At 51.7% G+C, this 17,900-nt stretch overlaps 1 protein-coding gene and 1 pseudogene across 1 annotated transcript in view; both read left to right on the top strand.

Annotated features, from left to right (window-relative positions):
* MYO1F (myosin IF) overlaps window positions 1-17,900 on the top strand; it is a 37,682-nt gene that overhangs the window by 6,712 nt on the left and 13,070 nt on the right. The window contains exons 2-16 of the mRNA XM_019964291.2: window positions 3,817-3,954; window positions 4,421-4,510; window positions 4,596-4,690; window positions 5,063-5,150; window positions 5,272-5,361; window positions 7,322-7,453; window positions 7,619-7,753; window positions 8,006-8,138; window positions 8,351-8,547; window positions 10,211-10,291; window positions 10,385-10,471; window positions 11,457-11,543; window positions 12,019-12,186; window positions 13,809-13,894; window positions 16,442-16,523. Coding sequence (XP_019819850.1) covers window positions 3,817-3,954; window positions 4,421-4,510; window positions 4,596-4,690; window positions 5,063-5,150; window positions 5,272-5,361; window positions 7,322-7,453; window positions 7,619-7,753; window positions 8,006-8,138; window positions 8,351-8,547; window positions 10,211-10,291; window positions 10,385-10,471; window positions 11,457-11,543; window positions 12,019-12,186; window positions 13,809-13,894; window positions 16,442-16,523 — 1,689 coding nt within the window. The remainder of the gene's footprint in view (window positions 1-3,816; window positions 3,955-4,420; window positions 4,511-4,595; window positions 4,691-5,062; window positions 5,151-5,271; window positions 5,362-7,321; window positions 7,454-7,618; window positions 7,754-8,005; window positions 8,139-8,350; window positions 8,548-10,210; window positions 10,292-10,384; window positions 10,472-11,456; window positions 11,544-12,018; window positions 12,187-13,808; window positions 13,895-16,441; window positions 16,524-17,900) is intronic.
* On the top strand, window positions 9,151-9,236 carry LOC139184282 (small nucleolar RNA SNORA70; annotated as a pseudogene).

Below are 17,900 nucleotides of genomic sequence, written 5' to 3'. Positions count from 1 at the left end.
GCACACAGGCTTCGGTAGCTGCAGCAAGCAGACTCAGGAGTTGTGGCGCATAGGCTGAGTTGCTCCGCAGCATGTGGGATCTTCCCAGACCAGGGATTGAACCCGTGTCCCCCACATTGGTTGGTGGGTTATTAACCACTGGACTGGTAGGAAAGTCCCTAGATTGGCATTATTAACCAGGCAGGAAGGATGTTCTGGGCAGAGGGCTCAACATCTGCAAAGACTTAGAGGCAAGGTAGTGAGGAACTGAGTTCTTCCTGAAGTCCTAGGTTACTGGCGCAGACTAGGTGCTCAAGAAATCTCTGTGGAGTGGCTGCATGGGGATAGCAGTGATGGGAAGCCACCGACAGAGAGATGGTGTCATAATTGCCATTGGAAAAATTCACACTTGGGACTTGCCTGGCGGTCCAATGGTTAAGACTGCACTTTCAATGCAGGGGGCATGGGTTAAATCCCTAGTCAGGGAACCAAGGTCACAAATCTGCATGGCACAGCCAATAAATAAATTAAATAATAGTAAGAATAATAAAATCGTGTTCTTTTTTAAAAAAGAAAGAAAATCTCACTCTCAATAATCAGGCTAGAAGCAGTCTCAGGGGTTCCAGCCCTGCCCCTTCCTCCCCGCTACCCTCCCCAAAACACTCCCTCCTCTACCTTCTCTTCTGCTTCAGTCACACCTCTGCATTTGCCCTGGCAGTTCACTCTCTCTGGTGAACCTTTTCTCCCTGTACTTGATCAAAACCCTTCTCAGCTTTCACATACCATCCCCAAAGCCCCCTGGGGCCCAGCCACTCACGACTGTAGATGCAAAAACCTGGTCTTTGCTGTCAGATGACCCCAGATTTGAACCCCACATCCTTGGAACCAGGTTAGCTGCATCCTTAGTCAAGGGTCAAATCCCTCTCAGGCACCAATCTCCTTCCCAGACTTTACCACACTGAGCTATGACGATTGCTGATAATATGGGTGACATTTTGCATGGCTGAGTCCCTTCACTGTTCACCTGAAAGTATCACAACATTGTTTGTTAATCAGCTCTGCTGCTGCTGCTGCTGCTGCTGAGTCACTTCAGTCGTGTCTGATTCTGTGCGACCCCATAGATGGCAGCCCACCAGGCTCCCCCGTCCCTGGGATTCTCCAGGCAAGAACACTGGAGTGGGTTGCCATTTCCTTCTCCAATGCAGGAAAGAGAAAAGTGAAAGTGAAGTCCCTCAGTCATGTCTGACTCTTAGCGACCCCGTGGACTGTAGCCCACAAGGCTCCTCCATCCATGGGGTTTTCCAGGCAAGAGTACTGGAGTGGGGTGCCATTGCCTTCTCCGGTTAATCAGCTATACCCCAATGCAAAATAAGTTTTTAAAAAAATCAGCAACACCTGCTTCCAGCATCGGACATGTCATAGATGCTTGGTAAATGTTAATTTCATCAAGTGTCCCTCTTCCGGGAACCCTCCCCCTTCCCCACTTTGTTCCCCCAGAGCAGCTAATCTCTCTTATCAACTCTGGGAAGTAAGGCTGCTTCTCCCTTTTTACAGATGAAGTCACTGAGGCTCAGAGCAGTGTTAGGTCACACAGCCAGGATCAGAACCCAGATCTACCCCACACCCAAAACTAGGCTCATTTCATGCCTCTGGATATTCTTCCATGAATCCCACCCCTCCCCCAACCTCAGGGACTGTCAGCATGACCAGAATCTGAGCTAGCACCTCCCCTGCTCAGGAACCTTCTATGGCTCCCAATGCCCCCTGGGGAGCACTGGGTGGAGACTGGCTTCTCATCTATCTCTGCCCTGGAGTTGCCCACACTGACCCTCCCACTTGATCTCTGCCTGAATCCCCTCCCAGATGGGCCCAGCACACCATCTTCATTTCCCTGGCAAGTCCTGGTCATCTTTGAAGACCTGACTTTGGTTCCCAGTATCTTTGCTCTTGAGCTTCCCAAGTGGTGCTAGTGTTAAAGAACCTGCCTGCCAATACAGGGGACATAAGGACTGCGGGTTCGATCCCTGGGTCGGTAAGATCCCCTAGAGGAGGGCATGGGAACCCACTCCAATATTCTTGTCTGGAGAATCCCATGGACAGAGGACCTGGTGAGCTACAGTCCATAGAGTTGCAAAGAGTCGGACATGACTGAAGGGTCTTATCACTTATGCATTTTTGCTCTTGGGGGCTTCCTCTGAAGCTGGGTTTCTTTCTTTGCCCTTGTCCCTTGCTAGGCCCTCCCTGCGGGGGCTGAGAAAGGACTCAGTCCAAATCCCTGTCCTCCAGGAGCTCCAGGTCTGGGGTGGGTGTGGGGATTTCTGCAGGAGGGACACCTTGTCTGAGCATGAGTTACCAGCCAGGAGAGCTCTATCCAAGTCGCCACCGCTCCGTGTGCCAATCCCTCCGTGACAGTGTGTATTGAACGGAGGCAGAGAGGGCCTGCGAGAGTCAGTGTGCTGAAGTGTTTAAGGTGCCGGATGAGCTCAGCTGGGCTGAAAGGAGAGAGCATTCCTGGCAGGCTTCCTGGAGGAGGAGTTTAAATGGGGAACCTGTGTCTGAGTCTCCTCCTTGGGGCCTACGGAAGGTGTCAGCTGATGAAAAGCTGAGGGAGAGAATTAAAAGGGAAAGTGGGAGCTTGGAATGTGCCAGAACTGGCTCTCTAAGGATGGAGACCACAGCAGAGGTGGTGGGAAGGCTGGGGGAGCTGAGGACCAAGGTCAGAGCAGGGCACTAGACATGGTGACTGAGAGAATCTCAGGGGGATGGGCCAGGAGGATGCCAAGGTAGGAGGAAGCAAGTGAGGGGGAAGAAAGTCATCCTGAGGTGAAAACCTTGTTGTTGTTCAGTCACTCAGTCGTGTCCGATTTCTTTGCGACCCCACGGACTGCGGCTCGCCAGGCTTTCCTGTCCTTCACTATCCCTAGTTTGTTCAAACTCATATCTGTTGAGTTGGTGATGCCATCCAACCATCAGCTTCTGCTGCCCCCTTCTCCTTTTGCTTTCAGTCTTTCTTAGATCAGAGTCTTTCCCAATGAGTCAGCTCTTCACATCAGGTGGCCGAAGTGTTGAAGTTTCAGCTTCAGTATCAGTCCTTCCAATGAATATTCAGGGTTGATATCCTTTAGGATTGACTAGTTTGATCTCCTTGCTGTCCAAAGGATTCTCAAGAGTCTTCTCCAGCACCACAGTTCGAAAGCATCATCAGGACTCACCCTGCTTTATGGTCCAACTCTCACATCCATACATGACTATTGGAAAAACCATAGCTTTGACTATATGGAAATTTGCCAGCAAAGTGATGTCTCTGCTTTTTAATACACTGTTTGTCATAGCTTTTCTTTCAAGGAGCAAGCGTCTTGGATCAAATACCAGGGAGAAGTCAGGAACTCAGCCTGGGCCAAGGGAGGGAGAGATGGGCTGGGGATGTGACAAAGAGGGTGGGTGAGCTCCCCCATCAAGCCTTCGCTGATCCCCTCCTCCCCTCCCACAGTCGCCAGATCCCCAAGCACACTCTGCCCCACTGGACCAGGCATCACCCTCTGCTCCATGGCAATGGGATACAAAGTGGAGGGACGCTGGTACCAAAAGAGAGAGGGCTGAGGGACACATCCAAGCTGTCATTCTGTCTGTCCTCCTCTTTGGGGAGTAGACCTTGTCTCCCTCTCCTGTCATCCCTGAGATGGGGAAGGAGGGAGGGAGGTGGCAGGTGGGCAAGGGGACAGCATCAGAAGCTGATGATGTAGGTGAGCCAGGTGGGAAGGGGAGGAGTGCTCATGCACCAGTCCCCACCACGCCCCCTGCAGGGGCTCATCGTCACCCCACCGCCCCCACCCCCAGGGCAGCAAGGAGCGCTTCCACTGGCAGAGCCACAATGTGAAGCAGAGCGGCGTGGACGACATGGTGCTTCTGCCCCAGATCACTGAGGACGGCATCGTGGGCAACCTCCGCAAGCGCTTCATGGACGACTACATCTTTGTACCCTGGGCCGTGGGCGGGGTGGGCAGATGCAGGACTCAGGGACAGAGGACGACTGACCAGCGGATGGAGGGATGGTTGGTGGGTGAGGGCAGGGGAGGATGAAAGAGAGGCTGTAGCACAGAAGGGACACGCATACCTGAGCACAGGAACAGAGTGGGGATGGGCAGCAAGAGCAGGGGGCGTTAGGACACAGGGGACAGCAGAGTAACAGCGGGGCTCCAGCTGGGGGTGGCCGTGGCTCTCACTGCTCCCTCTGCTCGAGGGTGACTCAGGCACAGCACCCTCTGTTCCCCTCAATCTGGATCCAGCTCAGTTTTTTCCTAAGACACCTGGAGTATCTCCATCCTTTCCTCCAAGCCACGGGGCTCTAGGAGGCCCCAAGGGAGCAGGAGGAGGGGGCAGGGCCCCTTGAGGGACTCAGCTTGCCAGGACGCTGCATGGCCCTTAACCACCTCCACCCCAGACCTACATTGGCTCCGTGCTCATCTCCGTAAACCCCTTCAAGCAGATGCCCTACTTCACAGACCGCGAGATCGACCTCTACCAGGGCGCGGTGAGGCGGGGGCCGGGTGGGAGCCACAGCCCCAAGGCCTCCCCCCAACCTTAGACCTAGGCTGAGCCCTGATCTCTCCCACCAGGCCCAATATGAGAATCCCCCGCACATCTATGCCCTCACCGACAATATGTACCGGAACATGCTTATAGACTGTGAGAACCAATGTGTCATTATCAGGTACAGAGTGGGAACCCCAGACCCTCCTCCCCAAGGTCCCCTCAAACAGCATCACCACCCCAGGGAGGTTTAATTGGAATTCCGGATCCAAACAGAGCCTTGCTGTCCCTCTCCACCCCCAGCCCCACTCTACTTAGCCGCTCACCACCTGATCCATGACGTATTTTATGCATTCATTCTGTTATTGCCCACCTGTTCCATCTAAGGGTCAGGAAATTTAGATCCATCTTGTTCACTATGGTATCCCCAGTAGCCTGGGCTATTGCCTGGCACCCAATAGGCGTCAATGAATGAACAATCAGAGCCCCAACCGGAAAGGGCACTTCCTCCACTTCTGGTCACTCATCATCCTTTTCCCTCACCCATCCTCAGTGGAGAGAGTGGAGCTGGGAAGACAGTGGCAGCAAAATATATCATGGGCTACATCTCCAAGGTGTCGGGCGGAGGCGAGAAGGTCCAGGTAAGGCAAAACAGGAAGAGGGGCTGGGTCTCCCCACACAGAATTTCATCCCCTCACCTCCAAACTCCCACACCCTACCTCAGTCTGACCTCTTCCCGCCCCCACCTGCCTCTTTCCCCAGCATGTGAAAGATATCATCCTTCAATCAAACCCACTGCTGGAAGCCTTTGGCAATGCCAAGACAGTGCGCAACAATAATTCCAGTCGCTTTGTGAGTCTCTGTGGCCTCTACACTGTTTGTCTCTGTCTCTTTCCTTTATCTATATGCTCAAGAGTACAGGAAATACTTGCTGCTCAATGGGAGACTGGCTTCCTGTTCATGATCCCTCTGGAAAAAAAGTCCCCGATCAGCAGCTCTATGCAGGCCAGGACATGTTCGTGTACCATTCTTGAATACTCCTCCCATGGCTGCAACTAGGCTATTCTGTTCCTACTTGCATTTCAGGTCCCTCGTTCATTCTTTCTTTTATCAAATGCTTCTTGGAGTCCTTCTCTGTGTCAGGTGCTATGCTGAGCCTAATGAAAGACAGGATAGGTAAACAGACTTGGGCTTGTCATCATCTTCTGTCACTGTTTGGATGTGTGGCTTGGACAAAAACAAACCAATGTAACCTTGTGGGTCTCCTCTGTTGGAATGGGATGGTGTGGTGGCTCAGACAGTAAAGAAACTCCCTGCACTTCAGGAAATCCAAGTTTGACCCCTGAATTGGGAAGATTCCCTGGAGGAGGGCATGGCAACCCACTCCAGTATTCTTGCCTGGAGAATCCCATGGACAGAGGAGCCTGGTGGGCTGTGGGGTCGCAGAGAGTTGGACACAACTGAGTGACTAACACTTTCACTTTCATAGACTTCAATAATTTCAGTAAATGCTTGAACATGGAAATGGCTTAATGAATTCTGACACTAATGAGATTTTCTCCCCTGGATATTATTATCTATAATATTAATTATATTTTATTTTTGAATATATTTTAATATAATTATATTTGAAGTATTTTCTCCAACATTTTATTTTAAAATTTTCATATACATGGAAAATCTAAACACTACAGTAAATGCCTGTATGCTCATCTCCTAGATTCTACCATTAATATTTTACTATTCTTGCTTAATCATATGTGTATCGATCCACTTTTTTTATGCACTATAAGTTAAACATCATACCTTTCCCTCAAACACTTGAGCATGCAGATGGTTAATCAGAGTCCAATATAAATTTGCAGCTCTCTTTCATTTCTTTTAAAGTTAAATTTGCATACAGCAAAAATGTAAATCTAAAGGGGACTATTCATTAATTTAGATGAGTGCAGACACCCATGCAACCAACACTCCTATCAGTACACAGAATATCACCATCTCTGCAGAAAGTCTCCTCTTATCTCCTTCTAATCAACCTCTACTTCTACCTTATCCAAGAAGAAGTCACTCTAATTTTTTTTTTGCACCGTAGATTAGTTTTAATAGTTTCAGAATTTCATATAAATAGACTCACACAGTCTGTGTTTTCAGACTACTAATATACAGCAAAACATGGATGAACCGCAAGAACATGTAATTCTATTTTATTTTATTTTATTCTATTGCTGCTGTTGTGCTCAGTGGTGTCCAACTCTTTTGCGACCCCATGGACTGTAGCCTGCCAGGCTCCTCTGTCCGTGGGATTTCCCAAGCAAGAATACTGGAGTGGGTTGCCACTTCCTTCTCCAGGGGATCTTTCCAATCCCCTGGATCGGACCAGAGGTCGAACCCAAGGTACTTATGTCTCCTGCATTGGCAGGCAGATTCTTTACCACTGGTGCTACCTGGGAAGCCCTTTATTTTATATAATTTTGGCTCAGACGGTAAAGAATCCACCTGCAATGCAGGAGACCAGGGTTCAATTCTTGGGTTGGGAAGGTTCCCTGGAGAAGGGAATGGCAACAGGGCTAGAGGCCCCAGGTTAGGGCTTGAATCATCAGGGAGCAAGGAAAAGGTATTCCTGGCCCAGGACCCATTTTAAGCAAGGGCTGGAGGAAAGGAGCTGGTGAGAAGAACAGTAAGTGGAAGTTGGGGAGAGAAGAGCTACTTGAGGTCACTTGGGGAAGAAGGCTCATAAGACCCATCCCCTGTCCTTCCTCACCTGCAGCCCTGGGACCCTGGACAGGTACTGATGTGCCTTTCTTGGGTTCAGGGCAAGTACTTTGAGATCCAGTTCAGCCGAGGGGGGGAGCCAGATGGGGGCAAGATCTCCAACTTCCTGCTGGAGAAATCCCGCGTGGTCATGCAGAATGAAAATGAGAGGAATTTCCACATCTACTATCAGGTACAAGGAAGGTGGCCATGGGCTGGGGCAGAGGGAGCCTCGCTGGAGCCCAGGGGGGATACCATGGGAGGGTCGGTGTTTGGGAGCCCGTGACGGCGAGGACTGGGGGGTTACGAGGGCTGCACCCGTCCACCACAATGGGAATGAGCTTCACTCGCCCTCCAGCTGCTGGAAGGGGCCTCTCAGGAGCAGCGGCAGAACCTAGGGCTCATGACTCCCGACTACTATTACTACCTCAACCAGTCAGACACCTACAAGGTGGACGGCACCGATGACCGGAGCGACTTCAGTGAGACTCTGGTGAGCACCGTTGCCGCTTCAGCCCTGGGAAACCTTCTTGTATTACAAATTGGGAAACCAAGGCCCGGAGAGGGACAGAGACTTGCCCAAGGTCACACAGAAAAAAAAAAAAAAAAAGCCAGGAGAGGGGTCCAGGTGTCCTGATCTTTCCCCCTGCCCCACATGTGTGTGCTGTGGCCACTGAAGCCTAACCCGCGGGTCGGCTGGAGGTCAGCCTTTGCACCACAGGCTCTGTGCCCCATGTGCCTACAGAGCGCCATGCAAGTCATCGGGATCCCGGCCAACGTCCAAGAGCTGGTCCTGCAGCTTGTGGCAGGCATCTTGCATTTGGGAAACATCAGCTTCTGTGAAGACGGGAATTATGCCCGGGTGGAAAGCGCAGACCGTGAGTGTCGGTGCTGCGGAGGGTGTGGTGGAGGCGTGTGTGTGTGTGTGTGTGTGTGAACTGCTTCCTCCCAGTTGTGGCCCCCAGAAGCTGAGGACCTAAGCGGACAAGATCGATGTCACGGGGCAAAAATGGGGAGAGATGGGAGCCCCCGTGTGAGGCCCAAGAACCCGACCGGCTGCTCCCTTTCTCCCCACCCCACCACCTGGCAGTCCTGGCCTTCCCCGCCTACCTCCTGGGCATTGACAGTGGGCGGCTGCAGGAGAAACTGACCAGCCGCAAGATGGACAGCCGCTGGGGCGGACGCAGTGAGTCCATTGACGTGACCCTGAACGTGGAGCAGGCAGCCTACACGCGGGATGCTCTGGCCAAGGGACTCTACTCCCGTCTCTTTGACTTCCTCGTGGAGGCAAGTAGGGCTCTGAGGACAGGGGTAGGGAAAGACGGGCTCTGGGGCAGCACCAGGCCCAGGGCTTGTACCAGCCAAGAGGGGGAGGGGGAGCGTCTTGAGTGTCATGACCTCGCTAATGCTCAGCTTTGGGAGGTACCACATAGGGCAGGAGGTGATTTGATGGGACATTTAAGGTCTTCCTTAAAAACTAATCTGTGGGCTTCCCTGGTGGCTCAGACAGTAAAGAATCTGCCTGCAAAGGAGTGAGATTTGGGTTTGATCCCTGGGTAGGAAAGATCCCCTGGAGAAGGGAATGGCAAGACACTCCAGTATTCTTGCCTAGAGAATCCCATGGACAGAGGAGCCTGATGGGCTACAGTCTATGGGGTCACAAAAGAGTAGGACACAACTGAGTGACTAATACTTTCACTTTCACTTTGGCTGTTCCATGGAGCCCAAGCAGGAGGGGGCTATCGGAAATGTCCAGGCCTGGATCAAGAAGGGGGCTGCTGGAATGGAGAGGGGTGGGTGCCTTAGAGAGAGCCACGAGAGCGGCTGTCAGAAGGACAAAGTGATGGACCAGGTGATGGTGGATGAGAACAGGATTTGTCAAGGTCAAGAATGGTGACTAAACGTGCAATGATTGCAAACAGCAGCCTCCTTGGTAGTGTAGGTGGCCTGTTGCCTAAGGGATCTTGGAGACAGTCCTTTCCAGGGGACATTCATGATGGACATGCTGCCCCCTCTCCCCAGTCTAGGCTCTAGACAGGTGTGCAAGGTGCCTTTGAAAAGCCCCAGGGCCCAGTGGCCAGGGTCCACCCTGGCCAAGTCATGATGTCCATCCGCACCAAGCTGCAGAATAAGGAGCATATGTTTGAGGCCCTCCACAGGGCCAAGTTCAAGTTCCCTGGCTGCCAGAAGATCCATATCTCCTAGAAGTGAGGATTTACTAAGTTTAATGCAGATGAATTTGGAAACATGGTGGCAGAAAAGCGGCTCATTCCAGATGGCTGTGGGGTCAAATACAGCTCTAATCACTGCCCCCTGGACAAATGGTGGGCCCTGTGCTCACAAGAGCCTGGGCACTGTCCCCTCCTGATTTGGGCGTGCTAAGTCACCTCAGTCATGCCTGACTCTGCGACCCTATGGCCTGTAGCCCACCAGGCTCCTCTGTCCATGGGATTCTCCAGGCAAGAATACTGGAGTGAGTTGCCAGTTCCTCCTCCAGGAGGTCTTCCCAACACAGGGATAAAACCTGTCTCTTGCACTGATAGGCACTCATGCCCACCAATAAATCCCACTTTCCTGTCAAAAAAAGAAAAAAGGATTGTGACTGTAGTAGTCAACACTCCATAGCAATTAATTCATACCAGCTATGGTTCCGTTCTCCATGCATTGATTTATTTAATTCTTAAGAAAAAGCCCTCTAAGAGAGATGCTACTGTGAACCCATTTTAAAGATGAGCAAATAGAGGTGCAAAGTGGTTAAGGGGCAGAGCCAGCTCCCAAGGCAGGAACCCTAATGTCCTAACACCTGGTTTATTGTAGGAATGATGGACAGGGGTGAGGGTAGGTACAGCGATGGGGAAGGCAGGAGAGACACTGGTGGGAGGGGACAAGAGCATTTCAAGAGAGTGGCAGGCCTGTGTAGCCACTCACCTAGTGTCCCTGTGCATCACAGGCCATCAACCGTGCCATGCAGAAGCCCCAAGAGGAGTACAGTATCGGCGTGCTTGACATCTACGGCTTTGAGATATTCCAGGTATGACCCTGTGGCCAACCCACACCCACCCTGAGGGAGGGGGGGCTCCAGCATCACCCCACTGAGAGAGGCACACTTTTCCTCCCTTGGCAGAAAAACGGCTTTGAGCAGTTCTGCATCAACTTTGTCAATGAGAAACTGCAGCAGATCTTTATTGAACTCACTCTGAAGGCTGAACAGGTGGGCAGGGGAAGACAACTGGCCAGGGCCAGGGGTCACTGGGGAGGAGATGTGGGACCATGAAGGTTGCCAAGCAACCAGGGACACCTCAGCCCCACATGGACACTTCTCTCTGCTGACATGTCCAAGCTCCTTCTTCATAGGAGGTTTTCTACCTCTAAAGCTCTGATGAGGGCTGGAGCATTGCCTCTTTGTTCAAACCTTCAATGGGCTTCCTGGTGGCTCAGACAGTAAAGAATCTGCCTGCCAATACAGGAGACATGGCTTTGATCCCTGAGTCAGGAAGATCCCCTGGAGGAGAGCATGACTACCCACTCCAGTATTCTTGCCTGGAGAATCCCATGGACAGAGGAGCCTGGCGGGCTACAGTCCATGGGGTTGCAAAGAGTCGGACATGACTGAGCAGCACCTGCTATGTAGCAGGCACAGTTTGCAGTGCTGAGAAGACCCCCATGAATGGGATGGACAAAATCCTGCCATTTTCATTCTACCCATCCTGCAGAGGCAGAGCCTGCGACTAGGATTCAGGGCAAATACCAGGAGATGATTGAAGAAGTGAGAAAGGGATTTTTGTTTAATTAATTATTTATTTTTGGCTACACCACACTGCATGTGAGATCTTAGACTCCCACCGGGGATTGAACCCATACCCCCTGCAGTGGAAGAGCAGAGTCTTAACCACTGGCCTTTCAGGCTCTGAAAGGGATTTTTTTTTTTTTTAAGAGCCAAATGGGATGTATTCACGAAAAGATCACACTTCGGGTAACTGGGGCTGAATTCTGGGACCCCAGAGGGAAGGTCTGACCTCCAGAGAAATGAGATTTGTTATCAGAGACAGTCCTAAGTGATGAGACTGGAGGGACAAGTTATGGGGGGAACATCTGTCACACTTCCTCCACCCATGCTTGTGAAACTAACATTCTAGAAACACTCACATCTTTGCCCAGATGCCCGGTCCCATCCCTGCCCCCTTTGCCACCCCCAGGAGGAGTACGTACAGGAGGGTATCCGCTGGACCCCCATCCAGTACTTCAACAACAAAATCGTCTGTGACCTCATCGAAAACAAGCTGGTAAGGGCTAAGCCAGATTTGGGGGTTCTCGCTGGGCCCCAGTCAGAACTAGGCTTGGGAAATCACTGTGCCCCTGAGCTGGGCTTGGAAGAGCTGGGAGAGCCCTGGAGGTGGGCCGCTATAGACCCTTCTAACCCACGCTCCCCCTTAGGCAGATGGAGGCCCACGGACATACGCATCAGCCACCACGTCCATTCACTCTGCTCACCTGTCACTTATTCACTCCACAAACATGGCCCCCAAGGCAGGCTGCGGGGGAGAGAGGGGTCAAAGTTGACAGGTCCCCCTTCATCTCCATCTGGGGAAAGGATAGAGGCACGGATCCCTTATGGGGTTCCTCACCCCACCCTGTACCAGAGAGCTTCCACAGCATCCCCACACATCGGAGCTTCCCATCACTTCCGCTCCCTCCCAGGAGCGGCAAGGGGTTGGGGCCAGGCCGGGCTGAGCCCTTCCCCACCTCCTCACCCCACAGAACCCCCCAGGCATCATGAGCGTCCTGGACGACGTATGCGCCACCATGCACGCCACGGGCGGCGGCGCCGATCAGACGCTGCTGCAGAAGCTGCAGGCAGCCGTGGGCAACCACGAGCACTTCAACAGCTGGAGCGCGGGCTTCGTCATCCACCACTACGCTGGCAAGGTGCGCCCTGTCCCCGTCCCTCGGACCCCGCCCCTCGGATCCTCAGACTCCGCCCCTCAGACCCGACCCCACCCATCAGACCTCGCCCCTCGGACACGCCCCCTCAGACCTAACCTGACTCCTCCCCTCGGTCTCCGCCCACTAAGACCCAACCCCGCCCATCAGATCCCACTCCCTCGGGCCCCGCCCCCACTACTCAGACCCTATCCCTCGGACCCCGCCCATCAGGCCCCGCCCCTCAGACACCCCCACACACACCTCCAGAGGCTTTTTCCCGCTGCAGCCTCCCAATCTTCCAACAGGAGTTTACCCAGACACCAGCCAGGGCTAAAGAACACTAATCCCCTTCTCGATCCTTCCCCCTACTGACCAGAAATACGATGCCCCCCTCCCACTGACCCCCAGGAATTGGCCTAGCCCCCCCACTATCATGGCCTTTCAGCAGGGCTGGTAAACCCACTGTCCACTCCCCTATCAAGGCCACAGCGCTCCCAACTAACAGAACGGCGACACTTGCCCCTTACAGACTTCTTGGGTGGCTCACTGGTAAAGAATCTGCCTGCCATTGCGAGAGATGTGGGTTTTATCCCCGGGTCAGGAAGATACCCTGGAGAAGGGGATGGCAACCCACTCTAGTATTGCCTGGAGATTCCCACGGACAGAGGAGCCTAGTGGGCTACAGTCCAAAATGACTGAGTATCCCCCCCCACACACACACCCTACAGGATACAAACTCCCTCCCATCAACCCCAAATTAGGCAGCAGAGCCCCCTAAGCCCTAATCTGAGCTATAAGCCCCAGTGTCCCCCTGACCCAGAACATGGCCACCCTTCTTCTGATCCCAACTTGGAGACCCCTGGATCGTGCTGCAACCTACCACCTCAGACAGACCCCCTACAGACAGACCCCTACCCAAAGTTTCAGAAACCCACTGTCCTCCCACCCTGGCCAAGGTCCCCCTCCCCAGTTTACAAGACTGCGCACTTTCTCTTTGATCTTATCATGGGCAGTAAACAGTCCCAGTGGTTCCCTGACTGTGCTGCAGCCCACCATTCCTAAAATGGGCTGGGGCTCCGTGCTCCTCATCCTGAGAGTAGCCCGACCAGAACTATAGGGAGGCTGCACCTTGGATACAGACCCAGTCTACATGCCAGGCTGAAACCCCCCCACCCACCCACCCACCAAACTCCAGTCAGTGCTATAACCCTCCTGACACAATCCCCCAGGCTCCCAATCAACCAGAACACAGAGGCTCAATGTGACCTTTTGATTCCAAATTAATTAGCAGACACCCAGGGACTGCTCCCCCCTACCCTCACTCCCCAAGCTGGGCTATAACTGTCACCTCCTCCTTCCTCTGATCCAGCCTGCAGCTGCCTCCCCCAATCTGGACTGTAACCCTCCATCTTCTCTCCCCTCTGACCCAGACTGCAGTCCTAACCCTCCAATCTCACCTTGAACATGAGACCTCCAGGCTGTCCCCCAACCAGGTCCATGCTGCTCCCGACTGCCTAATGTGAACCATAGATACTGCCCAGTCTTCTCACCCCAGAGCGGGCCCCCATGGGACCCCCCATCCCTCACTTCAGATTCTCACTCCTCCCCGTGCCACCTTCTTCCAGGTCTCCTATGATGTCAACGGCTTCTGCGAGAGGAACCGTGATGTCCTCTTCTCTGACCTCATAGAGTTGATGCAGACCAGTGAGCAGTGAGTGGTCTCAGGCGTGGAAGTCTCTGGGCAACTCCCTGTGGGGATGGGGGAGGCCCAGGGACCACCTCACCTTCCCCAGAGCTCCCATCACTCCATAGTGTTTGTGGGGACAGCTGTTTCTAGTCAATTTTGTTGTTCAGTGGCTCAGTCACTTCTGATTCTTCATGACCCCATGAACTGCAGCATGCCAGGCTCCCCTGTCATTCACTGTCTCTCGGAGTTTGTTCAAATCCATGTCTATTGAGTCGGTGCTATCCACCCATCTCATCCTCTGCCACCCCCTTCTCCTGCCCTCAATCTTTCCCAGCATCAGGGTATCTTCCAATGAGTCAGCTCTTTGCATCAAGTGGTCGAAATATTAGAGCTTCAGCTTCAGCATCAGTCCTTCTAGTGAATGCTTAGGGTTGATTTTCTTTAGGATTGACTGGTTTATCTCCTTGCAGTCCAAGGAACTCTCAGGAGACTTCTCCAGCACCACAATTTGAAAGCAAATGGAATATAGCACAGGGTGAATGTTCTAAGACAGTGGTTCATAAAGTGCTGATATTGTGGTTTCTAGAATGGTAACATGAGCATCTTCTGAAAGAAAGAGAATCTCAGGCTCCACCGTAAACTGAATGACTCAGAGTCTGCATTTTAACAAGATCCCAGGAGCCATGTGTACATTTGAGTTTGGGAACCACTGATTTAGAGCAACACTGTCCAATATTACTCCACATCCAGTAAAACTGAGTCTACACAGACACTTATTTTTAAATGGCCTGATTCAGATATAAATTGCATTCCATTAAATGCATCCATTTTTAGAAATGATTTTTAATAAATGTACAGAATTGTACAGCCATCACCACAATCCAATTTGACACATGTGCCTTACCCACAAAGATCCCTCATGCAAAACTGCAGTCAAATCCCCATTCCTATCACTTGTGTGGGCTTCCCTGGTGGCTCCAGCAGTAAAGGAACCTGCCTGCAATGCAGGAGACGCAGGGGTTCCACCCCTGCGTGGTGGGGAGAAGATCCCCTGAAGGAGGAAATGGCAACCCACTCCAGTATTCTTGCCTGGAGAATCCCATGGACAGAGGAGCCTGGTCCATAGGGTCGCAAAGAGTTGGACATGACTGAGCACGCATGCGTGCAAACACTAGTCTGCATCTCACTCAAGGGGTCCACTCATTCTGGATTATAGCCCTCAGGGAGGATCTCATCAAAGAGGAATGTAACAATGAACATAACAATGTTGCCAAACCAAACTCAGGCCTGTCCACCTGACTCACTGCAAAGTCAACCTCCCAAAACTAGGAGGCGGTGAAGGAAAGTACAGCATTAATTGCAGGTCCGAGCAAGAACAGGTAGGTCTACTCAAAAGACCCCAAACTCCCCAAGGGCTTTCAGGGAAGGATCTTTACAGTGTGAGAGAAAGGGTCACAGGGTGTGATCCTTTCACAATTTTCTGATCAGTTGATGGTGAGGTAACAGGGTGATGTTTCAGAAATCTTAATCAACCTGGTTCCAGCTGGTCTGGGGTTTACATGCTGCTGGTCAGAATGTATTTAACTTCTTCTACCTGGCAGGGGTTTTAGTATCTGCAAAACAGCTTAAGGATATGGCTCAGGATATTATCTATAGCCCTTTGTTGTTGGTTGCCAAGTCGCGTCCAACTCTTTGCGACCCCGTGGAACTGTAACCCCTCAGCCTCCTCTGTCCATGGGATTTCCCAGGCAAGAATATTGGAGTGGGTTGTCATTTTTTTTCTCTCTCCAGGGAATTTCCCAATCCAGAGATTGAACCCTTGAACCCTCATCTCCTACACTGGCAGGAGGATTCCTTACCCATGAGCCACCAAGGAAGCCCTCTACACCCACTGAGGAAGAATTGAAAGTCTTCAACTTTCTTTTACAGCTAAACTATCATTATTTTTTCCTGCTTGACTGCTTTCCTTTGTTTCTTTATTTTCTCACTTTTCTGATTAAATTTGCCCTTTGGATTTCAGAGAAGGCCTAGGAGGCTAAAACTTTCAAACAGAAAATAGGCGGGGGACATGGGAAGGAGGAGGAATTGTCTGTCTTTGGGAAGTTCCCCTCAAGGGTCCTGCTCAGGTTCACCAAAGTGAATTTAACCAATCCCCTGTTGATGGACACTGAGGTTGTGCCCATCTGTGGGTATCACCCACGGGGCTGGAGCATCAAGGTCCTTGTCTTTATTTCCCCGCACGCATGTGCAAGCCCCTGCCTGTAAGACATTTCCTCCAAGGGGACCTACCTATGATGCCAGAGATGCCACATCACTTAGTCAAACTGTCTTCTTTTACTTGCTACCCAAGTCATGCACAGTCACGGAGGGAAAAGTAACAGTACAAATAAATCAAGGAACCAAAAGGATGAAACCCACCCTCTGGTTCTCATCATCACACCCACCAACCTTCAGGGAGAACCGCACATGTACAGCATGATCTCTGGGTCCCAGACACCTCAACAGCCCCACCTCCAGGAAGGCACCCAAGGTTCACCTACACCTCCAAACTCCTTCTCTTCCCCCACCCAGGGCCTTCCTCCGGATGCTCTTTCCCGAGAAGCTGGACGTGGAAAAGAAGGGCCGCCCCAGCACTGCCGGTTCCAAGATCAAGGTGGACATGGGGAGGGACAGGCCCAGTTCTACCATTCCTGTGTCCATCTCTCCCCATCGCAGAGCCTCTGCCCCTCCCTCTGGCATCTCCTATTCAACAAGGGCTTCTTCCAGTGCTGGGGTTGGGGAGCTTGGACCAGCTTCCTTAATGTCCTCCTAACCCCCTAAATCCATACATGAGCCATCATCCTAATGATTTTTTTTTTTTTTTTTTTGGTCTTTTGGTCATTTGTCACTTTCTTCTTCGTTATGGTAAAATATACAAAAAGTCAAAGTGTTAGTCACTCAGTTGTGTTCAATTCTTTGGGATCCCATGGACTGTCACCAGCCAGGCTCCCCTGTCCATGGGATTCTTCTCCAGGCAAGAATACTGGAGTGGGTCACCATTCCCTTCTCCAGGCAATCTTCCTGACCCAGGGATTGAACCCGCACCTCCTACATTGTCCGGAGGATTCTTTACCTTCTGAGCCTTAACCATTTTTAAGTGTACATCTCAGCGGCATGAAGGACATTCACATTCTTATGCAACCATAACAACCATCGATCTCCAGAACTTTCTCACCTTCCCAAACTGAAACTTTGTCCCCATTAATCACTAATTCCCCATCCTCTTCCCCAGCCCCTTGCACCTGCCATCTTGCTTTCTGTCTCTATGGGTATAACTCTTCTGGGGATTTCCTATAAGTGGAATTGGACACTTATGTGGCTGGTTTATTTCCCTGAGCATAATATCTTCAAGGTTCACACATGTGTCAGAATTTCCTCCCTTTTTAAGGCTGAATAATATACCATAGATATAATGGATATTTTCTTATGCATTCCTCCACCGATGGACACTTGGGCTGTTTTTACCTTTTGGCTATTGTGAAGAGTGCTTTTATGAACATGGGTGTACCATCATAATAATACTTTAATAACAGTATATTGGGCACTTCTCAGTGCTGGCAGCAGACACGAGACACTTTACAGACAGGAGATTAGTCCCACCTGGCAGATGGGAGGCCAAGGCTCAGAGAGGTGCAGTCACTGGCCTGGATCGCACAGCAGAACTGTGATCCATGCCAGGCTCTCTCTACCACTCCTCCAGTCTTCCCCCTTGGAACGATTTCCTTTCTAGTCTCCTCTGCAGGACTACCTCTCAGGCATACACGTGTGATTCTCTGCTTTTAAAACACCTGTGCCCCAAAGGACAGGCAGAAATAACCAGGGAGTGTGTGCTCCCACGTGCTCAGCTATTCCATCAACAAACCTTCGCTGAGCACTTACTCTGCGCCTGGCTAAGCAGTGAGTGCGGCAGGGGTTCAAGGGTCAGGTACACACACATGATATCAACCCCATGTGGTATGTGCTAACAGAGCCACACAGGGACCAGGGATAC

This window comes from Bos indicus, chromosome 7, assembly GCF_029378745.1.
Source record: "Bos indicus isolate NIAB-ARS_2022 breed Sahiwal x Tharparkar chromosome 7, NIAB-ARS_B.indTharparkar_mat_pri_1.0, whole genome shotgun sequence".
NCBI lineage: Eukaryota > Metazoa > Chordata > Mammalia > Artiodactyla > Bovidae > Bos > Bos indicus.
Note: the sequence above shows the minus strand (reverse complement) of the source record. Positions and strands in the feature narration are given on the sequence as shown.